The sequence below is a fragment of the Charadrius vociferus genome, unplaced genomic scaffold (assembly GCF_000708025.1).
Source record: "Charadrius vociferus isolate BGI_N301 unplaced genomic scaffold, ASM70802v2 scaffold806, whole genome shotgun sequence".
NCBI classification, from domain to species: domain Eukaryota; kingdom Metazoa; phylum Chordata; class Aves; order Charadriiformes; family Charadriidae; genus Charadrius; species Charadrius vociferus.
Window position 1 is genome coordinate 503532 of NW_009649038.1, and position 27760 is coordinate 531291.

A 27760-nucleotide genomic window follows, 5' to 3' on the forward strand; every position below is an offset into this window, starting at 1 on the left:
AGCTGTGACAAGAAGAAAGCTTTTGAAAATGAAGGACTGACTATCTTGGAAAAGAATTTCCTTTGTGGAGTTTTCTGAAAATCTTGCATCCTTCAACATCCTAGCAATAGTTTTTAAAAGAACTTGTTGAATGTTATTATACTATCCGCTCACAGACATAATGTCCATCTTTTTACAAACAAAACATATTATACACGCACATACATACCCATTGCACACACCCATAAACGTGTAAAGCTGCCACTGAACTTAACTCCAGAGTACATTTTAGCTTACCCCACCTTTCATTTTTTCTTTCAGGGTGAAACTGCCATGGATTCTCTTCAGCTCAGATTCCATCGTTAGACCGCCAATGTCTGCCTCCAGGTGGGTTCGGTTCACCATGCCTATTCCGAAGACTATGAGAGTCACATGCTGCGGCTCCGAAGTCACCAGGCTGCGCTTCCTCTGCGTGTCTCTGCCATTATCCTGTTCATTCTCAAACACCACCCTACAAGCAGGCTCGGTTGGGCTTCGAACGCCTACAACAATACAAAGGAGTTATTTAAGGATACTTTACAAGAAATCCTTGGCATGCCTGATTTATACTTGTATTTCAAACCAAGAATCACCTATCGTCGACATCAAGCAAACTCTTTGGGCAAATTATCTGTGCCTTGCTTATTCCACTCTAATAACATTGCAACTGAACCAAATCCAAGACACAATGGGGACAATAACGAGTGATGCGATTTCATTATTATTCATCGATATTCTCATGTACACTATATAAATATTCATATTTATGCAATTTTATTGTTATACAATAAAAATGCTCTGACAGTTTCCAATTGTCCTGTTTCTTTTTTGATCATTTCACAGCCAAAGGTTCTTATAATTCAGTTTTGGATGAGCAAGTTTTCCTCTTCAACAGTCAGAGCACAAAAACAATGGAAGAAAATTTACATTTTGTGCAGATATCATAGCTGCGGATATGATACCCTGCGCGTGAAAGATACTGCCCTGTTTAACAGAAGCTCTCATTTGACACTTTCTCAGTTTTTCATTCTTTAGTTAAAAGAAGTCCAAAGAAAATATGCCTAACTACTAACTATACCATCCCCTGCATATTTACAGCAACCTAAGTTCACCAACAAAAAGTACGATCCTAAGTCAGCTCTCAAATTTACTCTGCTGTGCTCAAATACATTGGAAATAGAGAGCAATGAGCACCCAGATCTCAGAGCTGTGGGTGAAATTATGGCCCAGCACCCGTAACCTTTGCCGGACTTGACCAAAAGCAGTATTTCACCTTTTCTTCTCTCAAACTTTTTTTTTTCCCCCCGATTCAGTCATCCCCAGGGCAGAAATAATCTCCCTCAGGATTGCTTATGTGTGCACTTACATATTTTCACTGAACGACGATATACAGCGTTTCCATTAGCCACTTGAAAATAAAATAGCACCTAGGAACAAACTCAACCCACTCCGTACACAATTAACCAGAACAGTTAACACAGCCCCACACCCACTGCAAATCCAGGTTAACAGAGCTGTACAAGAGTATCAAGGGACTGAATTTAAAACCAATCAATTAAAGCATATTTGACTGAGTGTAGGACTGAAAGAATCAAAGCATACTAGAAAGCCAGGAAAATATTCTTTTTTTTATTTTACACACCATCTTGGTGAACTAATTACAAGCTCCCCCGCATCCTCACCACTTGCCCCTCCGATACAAGTTAGATAGGGTGGGCAACTTTCAAAAACTGCCTATGATCACGCTTCAGAAGAATACAGTTGAGCAAAAGCACACACACTCGATTATTTGGATTCATGAACTAGCTTACCTGTTGGCCCGAAAGTTTCAGAAGACTTTTCTAAAATCCCGGTTGGATCAGAAATGAGTGAATAGAAGTTCAAGAGTTTATACATATTTTGCCAGCACTCAGCAGAGGGTTCGCTCTGTTCTGACACGGTAATGGAGTCGGAGTCATCCATATGAATAGTCATGTGGTCAACTACATCTTTTGAACCTTTCCTGGACACTTTAGAAGTTCTTCTTTCTGACCTCCCCAATGAATTCTTGTTTCGAGACTCTTTTTTATTGTTCTCATTGTTTGTTCGTTTGTTCTTGGTATTGTTCACCCTGTTACCACCATTAAGACTTCCTCGAGAGCTTCGGCTGAAATCAGAAGAGCGGAAGTCTCTGTGTTTGCGGGTTTTAAAAGTAGGTGTGGGAGAGGCTGATCCAGCTGTGTACCTGCTAAGCTTGATGTCCGTCTGTGTGGCTTTGATATCATCAATCATTGTGCTGAACTGATGGATGAGACGAACCAGTGCCATATCTACGTGCTGGCTTATGGACTGGCAAGAAATTGTAAAATTACAGTGAAAAGTATTATAGTAGCGTTTATTCAAGTCATGAAAAGAAAGGGCGTTGGTGGAGTTATGAGGTGTGCATATGGATTTCTCCATTACAACAGCACTAATACTGAAAGTTTCTAACATCAAAGCTGGTTTGAATTCAAGAGGAGGAAGATTGACAGCTCCTTGCCTAAGGAAAGAAAAGGTACAAGTTACTACTTTGTTTCTTTTTACGGGAGTCAGATACTTTTTACACAGTGGTACATCTTATTTACTGAATCCAACCTTTTATTTCCCTTAGGATATCATCTTCTTACCATGGTTCTAAACACCATCAATGAACTTTTATGCTTTCATAGTGCATGTTACTAACACAGTAATCATTCAGTTCCAGGTTAACCTAACTTGGCATGCAATATCACCATCAGAACCTAAAGCTTTGCTCAAAACTGGCAGGGGGCAGATTCAGCGTTTACAGCAAAAGTGACGACCTCATTTACAGGATTAATTACAAATCGGCATTCAGGAGTCTCTCAAATTTCCCCCACTATTATTCCCACCAGCTCTCCCTTCCCCAATCTCCAGTTTTCAAAAGTAGTTGAGGCTTAAATACTTAAAGTTTCTAAACCATTCCACAGTAAGACTAAAAAAAAAATAAATATTGTAACAGGAAGAGCAAACAGATAAGATTAAAAGAATAAAGGTCTGTTCCTTATTCTATGTGGAAGTGCACTGGAATTCTATGTCTTCACATGAAAAACCCGATTTCTGTTCTTTAACCACTATACATATTTTCAAATACCTCAGAACATACCTTCGTGCTCGTTTGCTTTTTCTTTCCTTTGCTGTATCTGAATCAACAATATCTGCTCTTAGACAGTCCAAAGTTCCTGAGAACGAAAGGTACTCCCCGAAGTACATTCTGTAGCAGAGCGGCATTGCATCCTGAGACTGAATTCCCGTGTAACTTAGGAGAGGTTTGAAAACAACCTACAAAACAAACCCCACCGATTTACTTCTTGTTGTCTAGACTATTCCTTTATTCTTGCTCCATCATTTGTTGATCTACAATATTTACAATGTCAGCTACATAATATAGAACATTTTAAAGTTTTATTGACAGTGTTGTAAAACAGAAAAGAAGGGGGTAAAAAGCAGACACTTTATGGACTTTTTGAGTAAAAAGATTGACTGCACAGCACGCTAGCACTGAATGCTTTGCTATGGGAGCAAGGTTTCTGCACGTTTTCCCCCAGTAAAAAGTATGCTGGAGAACTAGGCTACTCTCATAAATGCTCCAATATGCCCTTTGAAGTTATAAAACAATACTCCATTAATCACCGTTCATAAAGTTTGTCACGGGACACATCAGAGGTTTCCCGAGCCTTTCATCTTTGCATAGGAATACATAAGTAACATATGCAAAAACAGGGTAACGTTTTCATTGTTGTAAGATGATGACTTTTTTTCTTTTTTTAAAGTAATAACTAATTTTTCCCTACCGAACTACAAAATACATCAGCAAACCACCCCTACCTGTGCATCTGCTAGCTGGACAGCAGGAAACCCCTGGTTACCCTCTTCTACACCTGCAATGTCATCCTGGCTGGTGCTGTGCTGCGAGTGTGTGCCATCCAAGGTGTTCTGGTCACTAGACAAAACGGTGTTGAAGTCTGAAGCAGAGGGTATTGTAGGAAGATTGGGTGCCACACCTGAAAAATAAATACCCATGGAACACTAACACCACAGCAAATTTTAACACTGTTAATTCAGCGAGATTAATTATACAGAAACACATGTCATACATATAGATGGTCAGAGCCCTAGTCAGGTCTATAACTTCACAAAAGCGGCATTCAGGATAAAGAAAGAGTCTGACATTGCTGAAACAGAGATAGTCCAACTCATATCTTCATTACAAAAACAGCACATGCAAATTCGATTAAAAGTAACTAGCAAAATCCAAGGAACTCTGCAACTAAGGATGATTTTATGGCTTAGGTTTTTGCAGCTATACATAGTTCTGGAAGCTACATTCACAGTTCCAAATATAAGAAAAAGCTAAATTTTTGGAGGCAGGGTGAGGGAAATGAAAACAACAGTTTCGCTTAAATCACTTTTGTTCACTTTCCAGTTTGCTGAGAAGTCCCACAAGTAGTGTTTACATCTGCTGAACTTAAGTCACTTACTCAATTACTTTCAGAAAGAATGCGGTAAACACGGGAACAGCCAACACAGAATAATCTCTTGAATTCAGCTGTAATTAACAATACCTGTTGGAAGACTATTGTGGCCAGATTTGGTGGCCGGACTTTCTTGTACAACACTTCCTCTGTTGCCTACAGCATTGGACATCCAGTTATAGAAACTCACAGAAGATGGTTCAGACAGCAAAGGGTGTTCAGACAACATGTCTGTGGCCACAGTATTTCCTATACAGATAAATCAGAAGCTTTAGCTTTCTTTGTATCAAAGTCAGATAAAAACAAGGCGGCAGCATAAGTTTACTGACAATACCTATTTACTATAAAAATAAGACTAATCCTCAAGGTTTATTCCAGTAAATTATATGTCAAGCAGACTACAGGTACTACCACAGAACCTACTATGACACTAATGGATGTTGCACTACAAGTGTCTTTGCATTTGTTCATCTCTACCACTAATTAGAAGAAAGAAGTAATTGAGAAACCAAAATACCTTTTTTTCTGAATAATATTTCATTCCCTGACAGCAAAGGAGAAAGGTTTTAGACAAAGTGCAGTATCAAGCTTGTCTGTTTTTCTTTCTATAACAATGTACTCTGAACAATAATGCAGAACATAAATTTCAGTGTACATATTTCAAACCCCTACAAAACCCATTTCTTCAAAAGACCATTACGAAAAATCTGCAAATTATTATACAAAAACTAAGTTATTGGAACATTAGTTTTAGTCCACTTTTCGAGCTACTTACAAGGTTAAGAAAAAAATTACAAATACAGAATGATCACTTCATTTCCTTATTCATTCAAAAGGACTCACTTAAGTAAGAATGTATTACACCCTAAGTAGTATGGTTAAGCAAAAGGAAAATATTTTGTTTATTTTATTAGTTGATGTTTGTTTTCCCAACCTGCTGTACTCACTGTTTGCTTCTAGGAAATGGTATGGTGCAGCAATTTCTATGAACTACTACTAAAAACCATGATTCTTATTTGGGAGATGGGATCTTAAACAGAAACGATAACTCATCGTGAAAATATAGTACCTTTTCTAAATTATTAAAATAAAATCAATCCTCCCTTCCCCTCCCTTTAGCTTACTTACGCTACGTCATACCTGTTCTTGTTAAAGAACTACTTTTAACTGCAGTTGTACTTCTTTGAGGAGTCCCTTCCAAGAGATTATGCAGGCTAGGAAAACTCCCAGTCAGATAGCTGAGCAGACTCTCTTTTCTTGGACTTTCTTTGACTCCCATCCCAGAACGGCCAACATGCACTGGTGAATCTGTAGCTGTATCTCCACTAGTGTAACTTAAGGAATGATACGGATGTATACCCTTGTGGAGAAAACAAAGCAACTTCATTAAAGTACTGTGTAAACTGCAAAAAGGAAGCGACATTTGGTCTAAATATGAGATAGGAAGACAATAAGTACAAAATTCCCATTGCTGAAAACTTTTGGAAAAGCAGCAATTCATCTGGGGCAGGTTATACCCCAATACGGGTATTGTGCATAAAGGTGCTATTGACTTCTCACATATTAAAATAATTTTATGTGTAAAAACAGTTTAAAAAGCCAAATAAGTAACAAATGGAACTGCAGATGTGTAGAATTCACCTAAAGCAAGTTTGCAGAAGAAACAGTGTGTACAACCGAATAAAAGCCTAATTTGTATTTGTTCTTCACCTGAAGACCAAATCCCTTCCATCCCCAGTATAACAGTAAGTGCAGGTTCTGGGGAAGGTGACGAACGGCAGCTGGTGACTTCCATCACCAAAAAGGCGGCTCTTGCTCCACCTAAAGGCTTATAGAGAGAGAACCCATAAAACAGGTTCTCTGCCCTCAAAAGCGAAGAAGAGCCAGATGGGCTTTCAAGCAAAGCATCTGGGCCACGTACCCATGCAAGACCACCAGGAAGGAGCAGTAAGTGATAGTAGTGGGCGACTATCTCCTAGAGGGGACAAATGCACTGGTCCATGCTGGGGTCTGACAAGGCGGACCACAGCTTTGCAGAAGAGGACCTGGGGGTCCTGGTGGACACCAAGTTGAATGTGTCCTCGCTGGGCTGTCCAGCCTGGGCTGCATTAGGCAGTAAGTTGCCCACAAGTTGAGGGAAGTGTTCCTTATCCCCCTGTTCAGCACTGGTGAAGCCATACCTGGAGCACTGTGTCCAGTTATGGACTTCCAGTACAAGAGAGAAATACTGGAGAGAGTCCAACAAAGGGCCATTAAGATGATTAAGGGACTGGAGCATCTTTCATATGAGGAAAGGTTGAGAGAGCTGGGACTGTTCAGCCTAAGGAAGGGAAGGCTCAGGGGGAATCTTATTAATGTATGTAAATAACTGAAGGGAGGTTGCAAAGACAATGGAACCAGGTGCTTCCCAGTGGTGCCCAGTGACAGGACCAGAGGCAATGGACACAAACTGAATCATAGGAGTTTCCTCCTGAACATCAGGAAACACTTGTTTATTGTGAGGGTGACTGAGCACTGGCACAGATTATGGAGTCTCCATGCTTGGAGATGTTCAAAAGCCATCTGGACATAACCCTGGGCAAACGGCTTGAGCAGGGGCATTGGACAAAATGACCTACAGAGGTCCCTTTCAATCTCAATCATTTTGTGAAAACCCACAGCTAAAAAGGAATCGATACAAGCCACCAAGCCACCTAACATACATACAAAAGACAACAAACTACTTAAAATAAACCAAACAAAACAAAAACAACCACCCCCAAACCCCAAAATCGTTCACAGACTCTTTTTGTTCAGGAAGTAGAGATAAAAATTAAATCTTGCAGTTTTATGAACAGCTTGTGGAATAAAAAAATCCCACACTAATTTTACCACAAGTTATCGGAGAGCTTTGTCAGTCTTAGATTTTGTATAATGATAGTTAAATCCTCATTGCTGCTTCCATAAAAGGATGAAAAGTAATAAAAATCAATGCACATCCTTAAATGGTGCACAGATATGTTGTTTTTAAGCATCTCTCTGAAGTTAAATGGCAAGAAAAACAACAAAGAATAGACGGAAGATATAGGCCAACTGATTGAGCATCACTTTTATAAGAAAAGGAGCATACCTTCCATGTGTTACAGTTATAGTTAGTTACTTTTCATACATGTATTTATTCATCTGCAGCCTACAGAATTGCTTCTACACAGGGCAGCTACAAACCACTCTCCCCTTGTGCATGACACTAGAAACTTACCTTTATTTTCAGAACAGAATCACTGTGAGTGTGAGTCTTGGATAATTTCCTCATGATCTCAGCACCAGTTACAGGCCCAGAAGAGCCACCAGCAGGTGGGGGGCGATTAGCTGTTCCTTCTAACAGCATTGTATGCTCACTGACAGTAGCTGGAACCAAGCAAATCATTTGTCTCATTTTTATATATATAGGGAAACAAGATTATCTATTATTAGGTCCATTTTATTTACAAGCGGTCATGAACTTCTACATTCTGACACATACCCACACACAGCTGCCTAAGGAATTAAAGGGAATTTTAAGATGAGTAAGAAAACCTCAGACATGGCCCTACTGGATTTTGGTTAATAATCCAAGTAAAAAAAAAAAAAAATCTTTTTGTCTTTCTAATGTCATACAACTGTTTCTCTGTGCTACAGACACAAAAGAAAGTTGCCAAATTTCACCTTCTTTTGCTGACTCTGGTATGGATGATCATTTTTTGAATCAAGATGCCTACATTTGCACGAATTCTATAAGTAAATGTAGGCAAATGTAGGCAGCAAAACTTGCACTTCCAAAATTCTTGGTGAAAAACAGAGTAATATACACAGGGGGAAGAAAATTAAAATACTTCACTGTTTGTAATAGTCTGTTTCTGCTCAACCAAAGCAGGTATTTTAGAGGAGGGGGCAAAAATTTCCATCATACCGACAATTACATACAAGTTTCACACACAAACATCTTTGGGTTTTGTGCTCTTTAAGCTGATAACTGCTGCTTGGCTTTTAATCAAAAGCAGATTCTTCTCCTGATTTTTTAAATTATGTTTTCCTCGATGTTATGTAACTGTTATTTGAGAAAAATAACATACACATTGTATTCCTGAGAAAAGCAGCACTGTAAATAGATGCTACAAACACAAAGTAACTAAGTCAATTCCAGACAGCAAAAAAAGAGCGCTCCAACAACATGTATTTATTTATGCCCTTCCTTTCTGTGGTTCTTAAGTCAGCTGTATATCAAGTACAAAGCTAAATCAGTAGCTTATGTTAAATTGGCAATGTGTAAGCTGACAACAGAAATCTACCACATACAAAGTAGTAAAAACAAAGGGAAAAAAATGTTTTCAACAAACAATAACAAATAAGGTAGGTTTGAAGCTATTCGTGGGAGAGTTCATAGAATAGCATGTTACAATTCTTAAATAAGGTCAAAAGCTGCACAACAAAATCATAATTCCAAGCTAGCAAACAATTAAGTTGATGTATTTTGTGCAGTAAAAAAATAAGACAAAGCATGTGAGGAAAGAGAAGTCTCCTGTTTTGTTTCTCCCCAAACAGGTAATAATAATACTATAATTATAATTGCCAGCAGCAGCTTCAAAACAAAGATGATTCTAAAAAAGAAGCTTGATGATTCTAGAAAAAGAATACAACAAGCTCTGAGAGGAGCTACTTGTCCCTATGAAGCTTTATGGAGAGAGAAGTACACAAAAATACCTGCATCAAATTCAAACTCTGCTCCGTCTGCACTGGTGTCACTCTGGAGACCCCCTCCGTTGTCTAATCCAAGTCCATCCTCATGCTCGTGGCAGGCATTTGTCTGCAGTTTCACTGGCTGAGCTGGTCTGTGCAGGCTGACGCCTTTAAAGGCTGGGGTCACCACAATGAACTTCATCCACTGCCTTGCCAGGGCAACTAGACCTTTCTTTAACGTTACTAAGGCGGGAAGGCCATCACTCTTAAAAAAAAATAAATAATTAAAGATGCATATCACAGCATGTTAAAATAAACTGGGGAAACAAAAGAGAACTTGCTTTAATCTTTGAGCTCAAGAGGCTTATGGACAGAAACACGCTGGCATCACACAACGGCCATTCAGATATAAGAAGCCATACTGCTAACAGATAAAAATTACAGTTTCGCATTCATCTACATGACCTGAGGATCTAGCCCAGGGGGCCAAAAATAAACAACAGGAAACAGCTTTGTTAAACATGAAACTAAACGTACTTAAGTAATTATAAAGCTGTGAACTATGGACTAAAATTCACAACAGCACCAGACTGACTGCAGAAGCAGAACTGAAATTAAAAAGATGAGTTTTTTTCCACTGTTGGTAAACAATATTTTAAAAACATAAATTTGGGGCAAAAAATAGGGATTATTTTGATTACATCACTGAATTGTGCTGAAGGAAAAAAAAAAAACACACCTTCTTATTTTGACCACAAATCAAACAGTGCTATTTTTGCCACAAATTGTACTACTTCTGATCACTGGGCTCTCAGCAGAATATGTTGGAAAATGCAATATTTAAATCTGACAGCTGTGGAATTGGATTATGAAAATGACACAAAATGAGGAACAAACACTCCTCCTTATGCCTAATATGTTTGCTCAAACAATTATTTACCACTACAATCCAGTCATTCACATTCTAAACCCACCAAGAAAATTCTTAAGCCTTGAACTTTCTCAATTCTAGCTCTTTTCTTAAACTGTCTGCATTATCTAAGTATTTCTAAAAGATGTGAAAACTAGTTCTGAAGGACAGAATTTGGAATAAGCTAATCAGTGCATGCGCTTGCCTTAATAATTGAGAGTTATTAAATTTTAAAACTACAGATGCAATTGTTTACTACTTTGTTGTTATCTTTAAGATTTACTACTTTGTTGTTGTCTTTAAGAAAATGAACTCTGATAAAAAGGTCCTTAACAATTTTAAAGACATGCCTTTTTGGTTTACGATTTCTCATGTATTTAATAATAAAGCAGCCCAATGAAATTTATGCATATACACAGGCCACAACAAAACCAGCAGATCTGAAAGAAAATGAAACAAGAGAAGCCATATCTACTTCTCAATTTAAAGATATATACAAGTTTGGGTTATATTTTCTTGTTTGTTAAGTTACCTTAAACTGTTACCCAATTTAAGGCATTAGAATTGGTACATTTGAAACTAACACACCGAGTTATTTCCATTTTTACAGGGTAACTCACCATGGTGGCATCCTCAATAATGGAGTAATTTGCTTGATGAAGGTAATGGTGCAATATATTACACAGTAAACAGGAAGGGTTCTCTTGCAAGAAACGAGCCACTTTGGTAAGCCTGTTGTACTTGCTTCTCAGAGGAAAGTGCACACTTTTATTCTAGATTAAAACGTAACAATTTTTCACAGATGAACATACTTGCAAACAGAACACACACACAAGATTTCACCTATGATATCATAAACTTCTAACCCCGTTTTGAACTTCTGCAATAAAGGCGTGCCACATGGATACCTACCTTATTTTAAATAGCGGTATGTGAAAAATGATAGTTGATGCTTATTTGTTTATTTACATGAAGTAATAAAACAGAAGGCTGGATTCAAATCCCACACTTCGTAAAATTACCTCTGGACTAATAGACAGATATGCACAGCTAGCTGAGATTTCCAAACAAATTATTTATTCCTAGTTATAGAAAAAACAGGCACTTACTCTAATTTGGTTTAATGCTAGAAAAAAGGCAGGGAAACAAATAGGAAAGGAGGCAGCAATAAGACAGTGTTGCAAAGGATGATTTTTGAGTACAGCAAAGTGGCCTGACGCTAAGCTTGTCAATCTTACAATGCAAGACAGATCCCACCAACGGGTACCACCACAGACCTTACCACTAGATGGTGCTAAGTAAACGAGCAGCAGAAAACCACCTACACACAAGAAAGCAAGCTCCTTACTAAATCACAGTAACACCCAATTTGTCATAAAATCTCTACCAATCCCAGTTTTCAACAAAAAGTTTGTCTGTTTCGTGTTTCTCACTAGAATGTTTCACCCTCATTATGTTCATCCTCCCTTCTGCTAACAAGCGGGTGCAATAAACATAACGATTCAATACACTGCAAGAGCACAGAAATTCACATTTTCTCCCAAAAGTTACCCTGAATATTTCATAATTCAACATGCTTTCATATTTCATAAAATATACCAGATGCTACAGCCATATTTCTTACTCTTCCCTTTCAAAAGGCAGAATTCTCCAATTATTTTACCTGGAGATGCACTCCTGTAAGAAGAGCAAGACTTCCTCGCTAATAACAGCTGATTTTTTTTTCCACTGAAATTTAGACTGTGTACAGAAAGCACAGGTAGTGAGTTCTTGAGAGCAATTCTGGAAGCAAAGGCTCTTAAGAGGAGCTGTAAGTTTGTCAGCAAAAATATCCAGAATCCCAAATATGTATTACATACTACACTGCTCTGTTCTGATATGCCTATTGATTTTCTAAAGGTCACTTACCTCTAAAGCTTCTGTCATAATGCAACCCATAACAGCACAGATTCGCAGGGTTCCTTCAGTTTCTAGTTTATTTAATGAGGATTTCACTTGATCAATGGGAACGAGCCAAGCTCCAACTGCAGGCGTTGCAGTACTCAGGAGGTTCAGCTGCCTATTGAGAAAAGGAAAAAGAATTAGGTATTCGCGTTCAGCAGCGGCAATTAATAAGATTTTCTAAGGCTATTATGGGTGACATTCAAATTGGTGGAATATGACAGAATAATGTTAACACAGACTGATTACCTAGAAAATGAAAACTGGCAAAAAGGACCTAAGGCAGGTTTTCTTTTACTCACTCACACACTGGTGATTCCATCCACTCTTGCTACCTCTATTCCCTCCTTTTGCCATTTGTATTCCCTACTGAAATCATACAGGTTGAAATTCTCATCACTGACCGAATCCCACATTAAGCGTTACACAACACGTCATGAAGGACTTTTGCCGAAGGGCTGAAGCAAGACTATCAGGAAAATCACAGAGAGTGTTTTCTAATTTACAGCTCGATACTGAGCTTAAACTACTGACAGATAGGAATATTTGGCTTGTTCTACAAACACAATATGAAAAACTATCTTAAAGATTTATCTTGAACTTTATAGCACAATGGCAGTAAGATGATGGGTTAAGCATCAGGTTGAACACCAAAAGCACCGACTGGTTCTCTTCTCTAGTATCTCTCCTACTTAAAACAAATACACTCCCCTGCCTTTCTCCTTCATGTATTTAGTCTCACCGGAAGTTTTTTTTGCTGTTTTGTTTTGGTTTCTTAAATCTTTCTTTTCATCTTTTAATCATATCTAACCAAAAGTTTTCTAGCAACACTTCCATATAAATGACAACAATAGAAAACTGAAGCATGCGATTCACGTGGAATCTAAAATTTTCACTTCCAGAGAAGCTTCAAAAATTATTGAAATTACATTCAGACTCTACCAAATACAACTGCAATTAAACAAAGCAGAACTGTCATTTTCTTTCTTTTAAATCAGGTAAAATCATACCTTGAAAATACATGAGCTGGAGAGCGCACATTGGTAGGGGCTGCAAAACTAAACCAAATTTCTTTGATTGTTAACTTCATGCTGCAAGAGTCAGGGGGAGGAGGCATCAAGGGTATATCTTTTTTCAGATCATCAGATTCAACCCCTTCATCCTTAAAAAAGGAAAGTAAAAAACAAAAGTCAAAAGTGAAATTGTTTTCCAAAATGATTACACTGAAAGGCACTAATATACCATACTGTGCACTGTTCCTAAGAAATAGTTTCATATGCATACAGTCAAAGAAAAATAAACTAATGCTGTCCACCAACTCTGCCAAGACAATACCAAGAGACCTTGCAGTTCAGTGTGCAAGCAGACAGTATAAATTCAGTTGGCACAATGAGACATCTGTTAAACCGCCAATTTCTTACAAATGTTAATCACTTTTAAAAAACCTCAACCCAATACCAATAATTTCTACATAGTATGTACATACCTGCTCATCTGAAACTGAATTTCCATTAACATCTGAAGAGGGACTTATTCTATCACAAGGAAGGTTATCATCAGACACATCAGTATTATAACCACTGCCAGTTGGAGAATCTGAAGAGTTATTTGACGCAAGCAATCCACCTCTCTCTGTATCTCTTGATTTACCCATGACTCCAAACGTATTATACAATACTGCTCCAGATTGTCTTCCTCCTGTAAAAGCACATACATCCCAAGAATGTAAATGCTGGCCATGCATAAACTTCTGTAAGTTATGTCCCATTGAAAAGATCTGCACTTAAGAGGAGAAATACATATGATTTTGGTTAAACAAGGTGCATTACGATTTTACACAACAATTTATCACTGTAATTTTTATACAACAATTTAACAGTTGTAGAGCTTCTGATAGTTTGTTCCAAGTAGACAAAGAGTACTCACAGGAAGACTGTTTTTAAGCTATTCCCTGAAAAGATTAACTTGGATGACAGAAAATACATAGACACGATTGTTTTTTTCTTTTTCAAGCTAGCTTTACCCTCCCAAAGCAAAACGCCGGTGCTATACGCAGACACTGTGGGTACAATTGCAAGGTCATTTAAGTGATCAGTGAAAGCATCAATTTCTACCTCCACTTTAAGTTCAGAAACTGCTGAAACTGATTTATATAGAATTATTTCATATACTGTTACAAGTGGTATTACCAAAAGGGCCTTTACTGTATAATCCACTGTGTGATAAAATTTATTTGCGATAGACATATCGCCTATATTCAGCAATTTCTAATCACATAATTGCTAAACTAGAAGACCAAACAACAAAATTATTCATAGTTTCATAAACCAAAATAATCTAAAGCCTACAAAACCTTACCTTTTATAGTTAAATTTTCAATTCCACACTCGAACATTATCCAACCCCACTTCTCTTGACTAGGACCAATTCGAGTTACATCTGGAACGGCTTGTTGATCTGTTTCATCGACAAAAGCAAACTCATCCAACTCTTCTAAAGTAAAAAGAACTTTTGATTTCCCAAAAGGAATAGCTGTTATTGCACAAGTTCCAATATCTGTGAAAACAAACATATTTACTGACTTTGTTACAAAATGAAAAAAAACTTTACATCTTGAAATAGCTCTCTGAAGTTTACAGTGTTTTAGGAGTGCTGCCCCTTTAGCATTCCTCAAATGAGGGGTGCGAAGAAAGAAAGAAAGAAAAAAAATAAATCAAACCATGAGCAAGACTAAAAAAGCAGCATAGTTTATAAAGTCTAAAAACCTTACTCCTGGTATGTTAATATGGGCAGGGTAATTTTTAAGTTCAGAAAAACAGGGACCAAGCAACACAAAGTTAAAGCTTCGAGACATTCCCAATCCTAACACATCTTCCTTCTTTGTCCTTTTGTAGAATCATGGTTCCAAAGGGATGCGTACAAACAAGCTCTTCAGATTTTTATCTGAAACTGGCAATTGACCTGAAATTACTTTACAAAAAACCCCATTCCTAATAAATACCTAAGGTTTAATGGCAACAAATGACAGTGATACTGACAGTGCTCTTGGATAATATGTTTTCGTAGAAATGCATTTGGTATAACAGCAGCATACTGGTAATGGTATTAGAAATAAAGTTTTAATTTCAATTCAAAGACTGCTTCTTGGTGTAAGCATGTCTATGTCTGTGTTGGGAGGATGTAAGCACTATGTCTCACTGATTCCAAAGAAACTACAGACTCAAGCAGTTTTTAATTCATTATGATCTTTGCTGTCTGATACAGGAAGGTACTATGCCACTTTCATTTCTTTGATGTTAGGATGTAGCTTAAATATAAAACCATTCTTCTAGTGACATTTCTGAAGGAACATTTTAAATAATTTTATACCTATTGCCTATCAACGCACAGACAGAGCTAAATGTCAAATATCTGAGGAAAAGAACTACACTGAGTCAATTTACATCCCTTCCAATCCTCACTCCCTGCCTCCAACTTATAACTGCAATCACTTTTGAAGTATACGTGAAATGCTAAGATCGCTAGAAAGACATTTCTCAAACCTTTTAAATAGAAGATGACGTGTTTCCTTGGTTAGAATTCAAAAATTACTCGGCCTTCTTGAATGTCTGCAGTGTACCTAACACAGGACACTACTTCTAAGATTCTACCCATAACTAAGTAAAAATGGAGTTATCCATTTTAATGTTCTCTTATCGCTTGTGTTTTCCTCCAGTTCTCTTTGCTCATTCATCTTTGCACAGCAGTGGCTTTTTTTGGTTTTCTGTTTATTATCATACTTGTTTCATCAAGCACTTCCTCATGTCCTAAAGATTCCTGTTCTTTATGGGACAGAGTAAAACACCACTAACTGGTATAGATTCCATCAAAACTGAATCAGTTTTAACAAAAACTGCCTCTACTTTTGGTCATCTTTTCCAGGTTAGCTTTTCCAGGATCAGGAGTTATAGCAGCTGAATTTAATTCATAACCTCTTGAAGCAATTTCCTTAACACAAACAAGAAGGAAGACAACTGAGTAGATCTCATTTTCAGTTTTGTAGTCACTATAGTTAAAAATCTACGGCTTGTCATGTTGAATCTGCCAGTACAACAGACACCTTATACTTATCTTGAAATTATTAGAAAGTAGTAAGAAAGCAAATAAGCATAACTCATTCCCCACATCAGGTGACAAAAAATGGTAGTGCAAAAGAAATCAACTGGGAAGAAGGGAGCCCAGGCCTGAAATGTTACCAGTACATGTCAATATTTACAATGCAACCCATCTGCCACACAAACGACTTTGAAAACTATCAAGGCCAACTTCTCTCTGCCTACCTTTAAATCTAGCCCTTTAGTAGAATAACAGAAAATAATTCAGAGTAACTATCCTATCTTCTTTTTAAAGTGTCTGCAAAATCTCCAGGTTCGAGAGTCTTATCACCTGTGTTGATAAAAAAACTCCACAACCAAGCTACAGAATCAAGGCCAACTATAACCACTTACTTCTATGAAAACTGGTATTTCCACAATTTAAAAAAAGGCTTACCTGTTGTATCAAGGCCTCTAAGTTGTCCATGAACGCGATGGATGTTCAATTTAGCAGCGATTTCTTTTCCTTTTTCTGCTCCAGCATTGGATCTCAGTGAGCCAGAAGACTGGGGCTGCATTTTACTGGTTTGGATGTAACGATCAAACGTGACGGAATTCCTCCCAGTTTCTGCATTGTTTGAAGTCTCCTCAACTATACCCCTTTGAATATAAGGGTGAAAAAACAATTAAGCAAATCTCAGATAAACATATTTCATTTGATTATTTTTGTTTAAAATTTTAAGTGACATTGGCACAGCAGTATTAAAAAGAATTCTCTTAAGACAGAAGATACATATGCTTTGGTAGTAAAATACTGAAAAATGTAATTTTATCCTGCATGACATATAAGCAAGAAAGAGCTAAAACTAAAGTTTCAATATTATTCTGGAAGGGTTCCTCCACTTCTTAAAGGAACAGGAATTCTACTTAGATGTTAATTATAAAACACAGAAGTTTTATTGCTTAACTCAATCACGACAAGTTGTCCAAATACTCTTCAGAACTGCAACAAACTGGCATCACTGTCTTTTCACTAACTTAACAAGAAAGAGCCATAAAGAGCGATACGTATTGTTCTTACCTATTCATACGAACTTGCGTAGCAATTCTATCAAAACACAAAGCTACTAATGAAACATGAGTCACGGTTTTGCCAGAAGAAACCCCTGGGGATTCATCAACAGATGCTTGTAGTAAACACAGGTTCACCTATATGTAGAATTCCCCCAAAGAGTAAAGAAATTTAGAAAAACATGTTACATCAAGCACACATCACTAATTTCTGATACAATATTGTCTTATAGTCTCAGTAAAATGAAAAAAAAAAAAAAAGAAAAAAGAGATAAAACCATCTAGATGATGTAAAAATGTAATTTAAAGACATGGCAGTCAGTTATCCCTATAGCACACACCTACCATAACAAAATTGAGCAGCTCCAAAACAGTCTATCCTGTTCAAAACATTAGTTACCTAAGACAAATACATAGCTTCACTTAAGCTTTTGGGGAACTAATAGGGATGCAAAATAAGGGTAATTTGAGGCACATGTCTACTAATAAGGTAAGCAAAAGGTGTTACCTTTGGTACAGTAACGTTGGCCTGAAGACCTTTAATTGTCACATTATCTTGCTTAAGTGAGAGATTGGTCTGTGCTGGTCCCTGGTTTGTTGTTCCTGTTGTGGTAGTGTCTATTTTTGTTCCTCTAATATCCTGCTTCGAAGATAACTTGGAGGGGGGCAAAAGAAATAATTTATTCTCACTGGAAGTCAGAGCTGCTAAGCTAAAGAGTAATAGGATAGTTTATTAGCACTGAAGCAGCAAGCGATTCTGACTTTATTTAAAGCACAACACCACGATTTTGAGAAGAAGGACTGTAGCACTTACAGATACAGCAGGTCTAGATCCCTAAGGGTAGCAACGCCATTCTGCGATAAACTTTCTAAGGACCAGATTTCAGCTGAAAGTTTGAGTTCTACATATATAAGTTATATAGAACAACTGATTATGAAGCAAATAATTAGTGTCCACTGTGAAGTCTAAGAAATCATAACATATAGATATGGTCATTAACTTGGACAGCAGGAACTCCTAATTCTGTAAAACTACCATACAAGCTAAATCAATAAATGGCTGAACTGAACAAAACCCCACATGTACTTTCACAGCTTAGTTTGAACTTTCCTCTACTGCACAGAGGCTACCTCCCTAACTACTCTAAAATAATAAATGACGTATTGCCGATATGAATATAATACATAAGAATATCAGTTATAGTAATTTCTATGAACACAACATACGATCTCATGCTAATTATTGTAGTTACTGACTAGACTGTACAAATTAGAAAAACCTCACTTCAATCCTGCAGGAGAGACTTCTGGTCACTAAAAGGCAGTATATAACGGTTGATTATAAAAATGGATGTAGATTAGGCACAAGATAAAAATAAATACTTATTCCAAATTAATATAGCATTTAACTACTGCATCTCAAAACACGGAATTCAATTAAAACTTTTTCACGTAAAATATAGAAAACAATATTCTTTCACATTTTTGTGCATTTTTCTTGTTCCCTCTCTTACATTTTCTGAGAAGCTTGTTTTGCTGTTCTGCACAGCATCTCGAAGAACTTTGCAGTGCAGATCATCAACGATTGCTGCTGGGTGTCGAGAGCTAGCACAATGCACCATTGCTTCTATATACCTGTGAGAGGAAACAACCCCACAACAGACCATTTAAACTTTCAGTTTCACAGGACACCCCACCAATAATGTTTAATTAACGCTACAGAGCAAAACCAATAAGCACCAAATTGAAACTTCCAGTTTCACAGGACACCCCATCAATGTTTAATTAGCGCTACAGAGCAAAACCAATAAGCACCAAAGGGCGCTTTACAGGTCACTATAACATACTTCTAGCTTCTTCAGGGGAAATGCCGAATTACATTCACTGGGTACAAGGCCCTGCTGTTCCATCAGTCACATTATTCAACCCTTTTACCTACACCTGTGCTGCACAAAACAGCTTTGATTTTAGACAATTTTTGGCTTAATCAATTAACACTGCAGTAGTAAAAGTAATTACCTATCCAGTGCCTCTGCTACGAGAGGAGTCAGAACTACATCTACAGTTCCTTTTACTTCTACTATTGCCGTTGTCCGCGTCTGGAAGACAGGGTGATCCAACGTCCATTCTTCTGTTATTGTTTCATCATCTGTGTTTTCTGCAGACTTCTTTTCCAAAGGAGTATAAGGTGTACTAAACAAGTCAAATACGTATTAATAATCTAGGTTTGCAAAAGAAATTTTAAAATGTCCTGGTATCATTTTAATTCTTAATAAAGTGCACGTAATGGCAGGCTTCTTCTACCACGTAGCTTGGAAAGCACACAAATACAATCCCAGAGCAAGGCCCTTCCCTAGATTCAAGTTCAGCTTCTGACAATGCAATGAACGCTTAGCTATAAGACATCCCAAATTAATTCAAATTAAGTTGCAATTTGCAATCTTGAAAACGTACGAGTGGAATCATTTAATGCTTTCACAGTATACTTTCTTTTTGACCAAAACCAAACACTTTATAATAGAATACTCTGTTCTAAAATAGATCTGTACTGAAAACTACTGCTACAGATCAAATTGTGGAAGGACTAGCAAGAGCCAAAATATTTAACAAGAGTATGAGGAAAATTCTACACTTAAAAAATATGCTAATAATGTTAGGCAGAGTTCAACTTACTTAGATGTTGATCCTGTAAGCTGCATGCCTCTGTCCAGTAATGAATTAGCTGTGAGACCCTGTTTAACAATCTAAGACAAAAGTGCAAAGAAATTTAGTACATTTCTTCTATATGTAAAAAAAATACCCAAGGAATCTCCAAATAAAGATTCTCCTTACAGTCTTTTTCTTAAAAAGTATCCCTCACATACAGATTCTCCAATATAGTATACAGAAATTGCTAGGTTCATGTTTTTCAAATTACTTGAGAGATTAGTTTACAAAGGTTTTACATAGTTAAATATCAGCTAATTGCTTTAAAAAAATACAGTTCAAATACTAATCTACAAAAAGCTTGCATGAACACAAAGCTTTTGCTGCAAAGTGATAACCACTTACATTTCAGAGCTGACACCTATTTGCTATCAAATAATTTCCACCGTTTTTCACGTTTCATTTCAGCTCCCCTCTTAAGCACGTATGCTTTTATTACATACAACACAAGGGGAAAAAAAAGCCCAAACATTTACAAAAATAATTTGTGAAAGCTGAGTTTCGATTTTACTTTGAAAGAGCATTTACAGCCTAGATTATCCTTTATCAGTATTAAATGGATTGCTGCTGAAGTTCCATTCAACATATATTTTAAACAAAACTCCCATAAATATCCTTCAGCTGCGCATCATTCAACAGGCAGCATTTTTAAGTGCAACAACGACAATTCAGAACACACATTTTACCTACAGAATTTTAACTCCATCTTTTCTTTTCTACAACCTCCCAACCCCGCAGCCTGTGATCTGAAATCAGAAATCCAAGGTATTCCTTAACTAAAAGCAAAGACTTTTCAAGTTTCTCCAAGCTTTATTTACACAACAGGTGTACGAAGCACTTTTAACTTGTTTTGAATTCTTATTCCTTTCTCTACTCCTTCTTCCTCCGTCTTCCATACCTTAAAAGTTGGGACAGAAAGTTGCTCAAAAGATGACGAACTTTCTTCACTTGTTGGCGTGTCAAGGTCTAAAGGGCGATGTAATGAGGATTTTGAAGTTCTTTTATTAGTCGGATGCTTTACTGACCAGTTGATGACCTGGAACTGTGTAAGATAATTTTGGTAACATGCCATTACAGGCTGCTGGGAAGTTATTTGCTCACTTTCCACAGTCTTCTCAGATTCCATGACATACATGTTCTCAATGTGCTCATCTTCTCCTCCCAGAGCCGAAACAAATGAAGCCTGTGAAGGATGAGTCTTAATTGGCAATGTTTTAACATCGTGACTAATTTCTCCATGGATCGTGCTTGTTAAGGGCCCTTCCACACTGTGATAAATAGACCCTCTACTATATTCAATTTTCTGAGCTTGCTTTTTTCTCTTTTTCCTCCCTGGATAGGTTCCTGGACCTTCATCACTACTTATTGGTTCAAACTCTTCTGCTGCAGAAAAATAAGCTTCGCTATCAGCCATTGACATACTGGAATCCATTGAGCGATACTGGTGAAACGAGTTTGAATCTGCAGATGGAGTATACGGAAAAGAACCAAAGCTCCTCCTCTGCTTTGGGGAGTCCAAGACATTCTCATCACTGCGAGACACATCGCTGCTGAACTGCACGCCAACTGGAACAGGCTGCTTGTCTCCGTAGAAGGCTGCCGTGAGGCTCTTGGTGCTGCCGAGCCGGGTGGAGCACACGGACGCTTGTCGTTTCAGTGGAGACCGCATGGGAGACTGACCAACAGGCCTTTCCTGATTGCCAGGGGATGCAGGGCTGCCCTCTGCACCCTCAGCCGCAACACTGAAAACAAAAATTCAAGGTTGATTTGCTTACTTTATTATTAATGCTTCTCTTTTTACATTATAGAAGCTGTCAAATGCTTCAGTGATTCCATGACTTTCTATGAGCACAGCAGTTATTTTCATAATGCTGATTACACGCCGAATTCTGCCACTTCTTAGTCTACTTGTCTATCTAGAGGATGTAAAAATGAACATTAATGGCAAGTGCCGTTGTCTTATATGCTGGATTTTCTACCCAGATCAGGTAATCATACCCTATTAGGGATCTGGATTTGCATTCCAAGTCGGAAACGCGTTTCAGCAGTACCATTAGGAAATAACCAACACTTTATAAATTACTACATGTAAGGTTTTTTTTTGTCGTAACATGTTCAAGAGTCAAATTACGCTTCTACCTGGACAGAGAGTACTAACCTTCCATGACCATCTTCTCTTTTTGCACCAGACAAGAACTCCTTCTGTCCCAAGTGATCCTCAGTAGTTGACGACGGGCTGTCCTTCTCACCTGCAAGCAAGGGGAGCGCAGCACTAGAACTGCTCGTTTCCTCTGAAGACGATGAGGAGCTATGGGAGCGCAATGGCACTTGTAGGCTTAGATGTTGTGCTTTTCTTTCTATTTCTATACCCATAGACCTACAATCCCAATCTTTTCGTTTTACACCATTCGCTTTACCTAGGATCAGAAACAGAAAAGAAAAACTGAACAGCTGATAACACAATTGCAATATGTTGTACTAACAACAATGAATAAAATCATGGCAGCAAATAGTCTGATTGTCTTGGCAGACAAGTAGAACAGATGCAAATCGAAAAACTTCCTTTTTATGCAGAAAGGAGTTGCACATCGTAAAAATTCAGCATATGAAAGCTTGCTCACTACTTTCAAGCTACTGTCTGCTCTTTGAAGGGCCCGTGCTGCTACAAGACCTCTTGCGCAAGAGTGCAAGCAAGTACTACTCATTAATGAGAATCGGAAAGACTATAAATACTAACGTGCAGTTAAGAAATCATACTTTTGGGCAAAATAGAGTAAAATTACAGTGCAATGCCTTCTCACCATCTAAAATTTTAGGAATCTCCTTAGTAATTATCCATTCTCCTGGCTGCAGTAAAGACTGCCCATAAAACATATCAGATTCCGCACTTGTACTTGAGAAAGCAGAGCTGCTTGAAGGTGTCAGTTCCTCAAGTTTGAAAAAATCTAGTCCTGTTAGCGTGCCACCGAAGAATCGGCAACCACCAAGACAGCCACACTTGTTCTTGCTTCTCTTATTCCTCAAATTATCATCAGGCCACAAAAACCATAACCTACACAAAGGCAGAAAAACAGAAAACAAAACAAAAAACATGACCACATCAGCCTTAGTACATTTAAATTCAGTGAAAACCAGATTAAAAAATATCCGTCTTTTATATGTGAGCTCCTGTTTCACCCAGCATAAAATGAGTAAGAAAGATTTGTACGTGAAACACAGATGTCAGACACAAAACGCAGGATTAGCTCCAGAAAGGAGCAAATCACAAACGTGTATGCAGCCCTCAAGCAACCGTGCTCAGGCACAGATTACGTCCACCTGCCACAATACACACTAATAGTAACGAGCCTTTTTCTCCGCAGAGAGGCAAGCACTGCACACTCCACTCCGCTCTATGTTGCTTATGCCAGAGGCAACTGCTCTTCCGGGAGACACACAGATCACAGTTACATCGGGTATCTTGTTCACAGCTGCTCAGCAGCTTGCTCAGGACTCTTCAAGGCCTGTTTTCAGTCCAGCCTGAGAACAAATTCGATTCCCTCCTCTCCCTGATCTTCATTTTGGGAGATAAGGGAAGGCAGAGGGAAAAGTGATTTTTTGCCAAAAGCCATATGATTTTGTATAGTCCAAGCACATTCAAACCACCAACCCCCTAGCTAAGCATTCAACATACTTTAAAAAAAATTAGAAGAAATTGTAATCTATGTAAGCAAAAAACCCCTCAAAAGCAAAAATCAAAGTTCCATCTTTAGATGAATGTATAAACTTACACCCCCCCAAAAACATTCAAATGCATCTCATTCAATCTTATCTCTTACCTCTTAGTTCGATTATCATGTGTTTCTAAGAAATGCCTCTGCACCTCGTGTTTAGAAGGATGATCTGCAGCTAAAGCGATGTCGGCGGTGATGAGCCCCAGGTTGACAGAGCCAGCTTCCAGCCAATACGCCCTCCTTAATATTGGCTGAAGACCAGTTCTGCAATTGTTCACCTGCTCAACATACTGTCTCAGTTGAAAGTCTTGAATAGCAGCACTTACACCTTCTCCAACAGACTGGTTGTGGAGGTTGCAGTTTGCAATACGTATAGCACCCATCTGAAAACACGATTTAAAACATGAGCTCCGATTAGCCATGAGTGAAACAAAGAAAGGGCAGCCTTAAACCAGTTAACACACCACCTACTACATTCCAGCAAGATCTCAGTAAAGTATTCCCTCCAAAAAAAGACGAGAACGTATGCACACACGCAAAAGGTGGCAAGCTTAGAAATTAATTTCAGCCAGTTTTTCAATAACAAAAAGTCTCTACTTAAGAGTCTCGTTTTGTGAAGGGATCAAAAAAAGAAAGCTCAACTTTAGACAGATGTTGTAACAAACCTTTAAAAAATTAAATCATTATTAAATTCTTCACTGTCATCTAAAAACCAAAAAATCTGAAACTTTCAAAATCAATTATACGACTTGACATGATATACATCATTCTATGTCCTTAGACTAAAACCTCGATTATATACTTTGAATATAAAGCTGTATTAACTCTACAATTAATAAACACCTCACTGAGACAACCATGTTAAACACCGCAGAACTAAAGAAATTCCAGATCCTAAACCTTAACTGAGATTCCTATGAATTGCGTTATAGCAGCCCTTACACAATCACACTCTATTTCTTGTATTGGCTGGACTCCAGCAGTTCTGTTGAACCAAAGAGGAACCTGCCCCTCTCCTGTGAAAAGCACAGTACTGGCAGGAGCCAACCCTCTCTGAAGAGCAACCAGAAGTTCTTGCTTTACCCCCGCCTTCAGCTGTGGAAACTGGTGACTGTACAACTAACCCACCTGCCTATACAGTATTGATCCTCCCCAACACTGGTGGGAACTAATAAAAGATGACATAGCCCTGCCACACATGCTTAGTCTTCAAACTTCAAATAATCTAAAGACAATGGACCAAGTTTCCCACACAACTTGAGTCCTCTCCAAAAAGTCACCATGAAGTACCTGAAATTTCAGATCTAGTTTTCAAACTTTTCACAGGGAAAAGAAGGGAAGCTGAAAAACAACCTGGCCATGGAAGAGCTACGCACAGGGTTAATATTAAATTATTACTTCTTGTCCCTGTCACAGCCTATAGAGGAGCACTGGAAATCTTTTTTTTAAAGTTTGAATTAAATACGTTCAGGAAATAATTTTCTAGAGTGGTTCAGGTTATTAAGCTGCCTTTCAAAATACCATCATTCATATTTATGCCTGCAAACACAGTTAATATTTGCAATGATGCTTTTTAATATTGGACTCCGAATTTGGAGACTCAAACCCATTTCTTGCACTGCCACAAGGCAGCAAGCCATTCAAATGACAAGACATCATGTCGCTGAAAAACGTCTAAAATAATTACCACTTTCCTTCAGTTAGATTCTTGCTCATAATGTGAACCTGTCCCCAAAACCTTGCATGTTAAGTCTACCTTTAAAAACCAAATTTATTAATGGACAGCAAAACTACTAGTCACTTATACCAGCATAGCACTTTTCTCCTTTTCTCTTGTGACCGTAACTCAATTGACTCTTAACTTTTATTTTGCTACATTGAGTAAATTATTCCAGTTTTCTCTTGTATGATAGGATAATGGTGAGAATATCAGGTCTTCACTGTACATCCTTTTTTGAACAGAGGATACAGCATGCAGTATTCTAGATTCAGTCAGGCAGTGGCATGAACACTTCTCCCATCTCTACCAAAGATATATCTTAATTCAAACAGCTGTATCACATAAGATGATCATAAGTTACCAAACACTGACTCGTACGCAAGCCGTATCAGTCACTTCCAGTTGGAGTTACTAACTTACAGCACAAGTTCTTATTAGTTCTCAGGTACAGACACCGAGATTTACATTGCCCCGTGTTTTCTTAAGTTTTTTACACCAGTCCTGCAGCTTCCGCTCTTATTTTGGCAGACATCCACTCCTCCTTACCATTTTCCAAGATCATTTATGGAATTACTAAGCAGAAGCCAAATTGACCTACTCCTGGCCCAGTCCAAGCCAACCTTTTATCACTTAAAGTTTCAGAAATTCTGCTTAGTCCATTGCATATAAGTAATAAATTCAGGTAGCTATTCTATCAAAAAATACAAAGAACTCAGTGACAAAGAAGTATTTTAGTTGCTGTTAAGAGAAATATTTTTACCTTTATATTGGTGGCACAGCCATGTTCTACCACGTACAGATCTGCTCCATCCATAGCTAATCGTGTCATCGTGTACTTTAAGTCATCAGATGTTGGGCATGGCCCAGGGACACAGTTCATCTGAAGGAAAAAAAAAAAAAAAAAAAAGAAAAAAGATTTAAACGTACATTAGGAGTTTTCGTTTAATTTGTGCTTATCCTTTTATTTATGTTCTGCTTAGCAGAGGCCTAAAACTAGAGCAATAAAAAGTTACTTATTCTACACTATCAACATGAGTATGAGATGTTTCTCTGCAGAGGTTCATTTTCACTAGTGCATGTCTAATTCTTCTGTCCAGCAACATCGGGGAACCAGTTGGCTCTCCTCACTTCCACCAGCAAAAGGCAAATCAAGGCTGCTAATAGACAACATCACAAAAACTGGAACAAAACAAGGAGGATGTCAAGAGGTAAAATCCAAGAATCGTGCTTAATATCTGGCAAGCCTCCTTCAGTCTTCAAGTGACCGTGCACATTGATTCTGAGACAAGCACAAAAAGCAGAATCCACAATGATAGGATGGTTAATTAAGAGTCCCATGCTGTTTGTTTTGTGGGTTTTTTTTAAAGGAAAACAGTTCATGGAAGCTACAAGCTGTCAGCTTAAGTCACCCACTGAAGCACGGTTTCATCAACAGAGGATACGGGATGACAAAGTACCATGGAAATGTGCCAGAAGCACAAGGGGAAGTATGACCTTTGTCTCTTAAAGGACTCTTAAGGGAGTCAGTCCTTTGGCTCTTAACTGCCACAGCAGAGGTAAGAAACTAGGCATGTGGATACCGTTTACCAAAATAATTCATAGAGCACAAAAACATTGTGCATATCCACAGGAAAATATAGCGAGAATCACTTTTCTTTCTAAAACATAATTAGCTATAAGTTATCAGGGGGAACATCCAATCTGACTGTACACTGCACGTGTCTTGATAACTTTAAGGCTGGATTTCTAAACTGTTCCGAAGAACTCGTGCAAATATAGCGAGCAATTAAGACAGATGAAAGGTTACCTTAGAGTCACAAAACCGACGATCAATTCCGTGCTGGCATATTATCACCGATTTTGGCCTTTCCAGTTCAAACTCCCGGCACACCACATGAAATACAAAGGTCTGCCCCCATTCCAGAAGACACGCAAGCTGCAAGCAAATAACAACACATCATCTAATAGTAAGTACGCAAAATGAACTTTCAGTATTTGACAGAGTACTGAAAACATCACCAATGGTTGGGAGGTGAGCAGGAGTAAAAACAAACAAAAGACCCCACCATAACATCCTGGCTGCATTACCTTGTTTATAGACAGTCTGTTTCCTGTTACTCAAGATAAACTGTTATTTTTGTGTGGGCCACAACATGCAAGTCTCTGTAGTTTTTCATGGTAAACACTGTGACATTAAACAGTTTCCTAAATTACTTCTTAATGTAAGGAAACAGTTTTTGCTATTACAGTCAACTGAGAACTTTGTTGTAAAGACAGAACTCCCATGATTTTACGTAAAAAAACCCCACCTCGAAATACTCTATTACCTTGCAGAAGTTAAATGTCAGACTTCCTTATAAGTAACAAAGTTACGTTTAAAAAGCACAGGAGGAAAAAGGCTA

The 27760-nt window shown here is 38.0% G+C and overlaps 1 protein-coding gene across 1 annotated transcript in view; it reads right to left on the minus strand.

Annotated features, from left to right (window-relative positions):
* The window catches only part of KIAA1109 (KIAA1109 ortholog), a 111982-nt gene that overhangs the window by 46145 nt on the left and 38077 nt on the right, over nucleotides 1-27760 (minus strand). Inside the window, exons 22-46 of the mRNA XM_009887870.1 lie at nucleotides 27166-27294; nucleotides 26119-26238; nucleotides 23744-24021; nucleotides 22727-22977; nucleotides 22084-22342; nucleotides 20824-21667; nucleotides 19893-19963; nucleotides 19239-19412; nucleotides 18734-18854; nucleotides 17728-17874; nucleotides 17230-17357; nucleotides 16606-16808; nucleotides 14434-14631; nucleotides 13562-13773; nucleotides 13086-13237; nucleotides 12043-12193; nucleotides 10755-10907; nucleotides 9249-9489; nucleotides 7768-7916; nucleotides 5670-5889; nucleotides 4620-4778; nucleotides 3883-4058; nucleotides 3161-3336; nucleotides 1830-2536; nucleotides 282-521 (exon numbers count right to left, since the gene is read on the minus strand). Of these exons, the coding sequence (XP_009886172.1) occupies nucleotides 282-521; nucleotides 1830-2536; nucleotides 3161-3336; nucleotides 3883-4058; nucleotides 4620-4778; nucleotides 5670-5889; nucleotides 7768-7916; nucleotides 9249-9489; nucleotides 10755-10907; nucleotides 12043-12193; nucleotides 13086-13237; nucleotides 13562-13773; nucleotides 14434-14631; nucleotides 16606-16808; nucleotides 17230-17357; nucleotides 17728-17874; nucleotides 18734-18854; nucleotides 19239-19412; nucleotides 19893-19963; nucleotides 20824-21667; nucleotides 22084-22342; nucleotides 22727-22977; nucleotides 23744-24021; nucleotides 26119-26238; nucleotides 27166-27294 (5659 nt within the window). The remainder of the gene's footprint in view (nucleotides 1-281; nucleotides 522-1829; nucleotides 2537-3160; nucleotides 3337-3882; nucleotides 4059-4619; nucleotides 4779-5669; nucleotides 5890-7767; nucleotides 7917-9248; nucleotides 9490-10754; nucleotides 10908-12042; nucleotides 12194-13085; nucleotides 13238-13561; nucleotides 13774-14433; nucleotides 14632-16605; nucleotides 16809-17229; nucleotides 17358-17727; nucleotides 17875-18733; nucleotides 18855-19238; nucleotides 19413-19892; nucleotides 19964-20823; nucleotides 21668-22083; nucleotides 22343-22726; nucleotides 22978-23743; nucleotides 24022-26118; nucleotides 26239-27165; nucleotides 27295-27760) is intronic.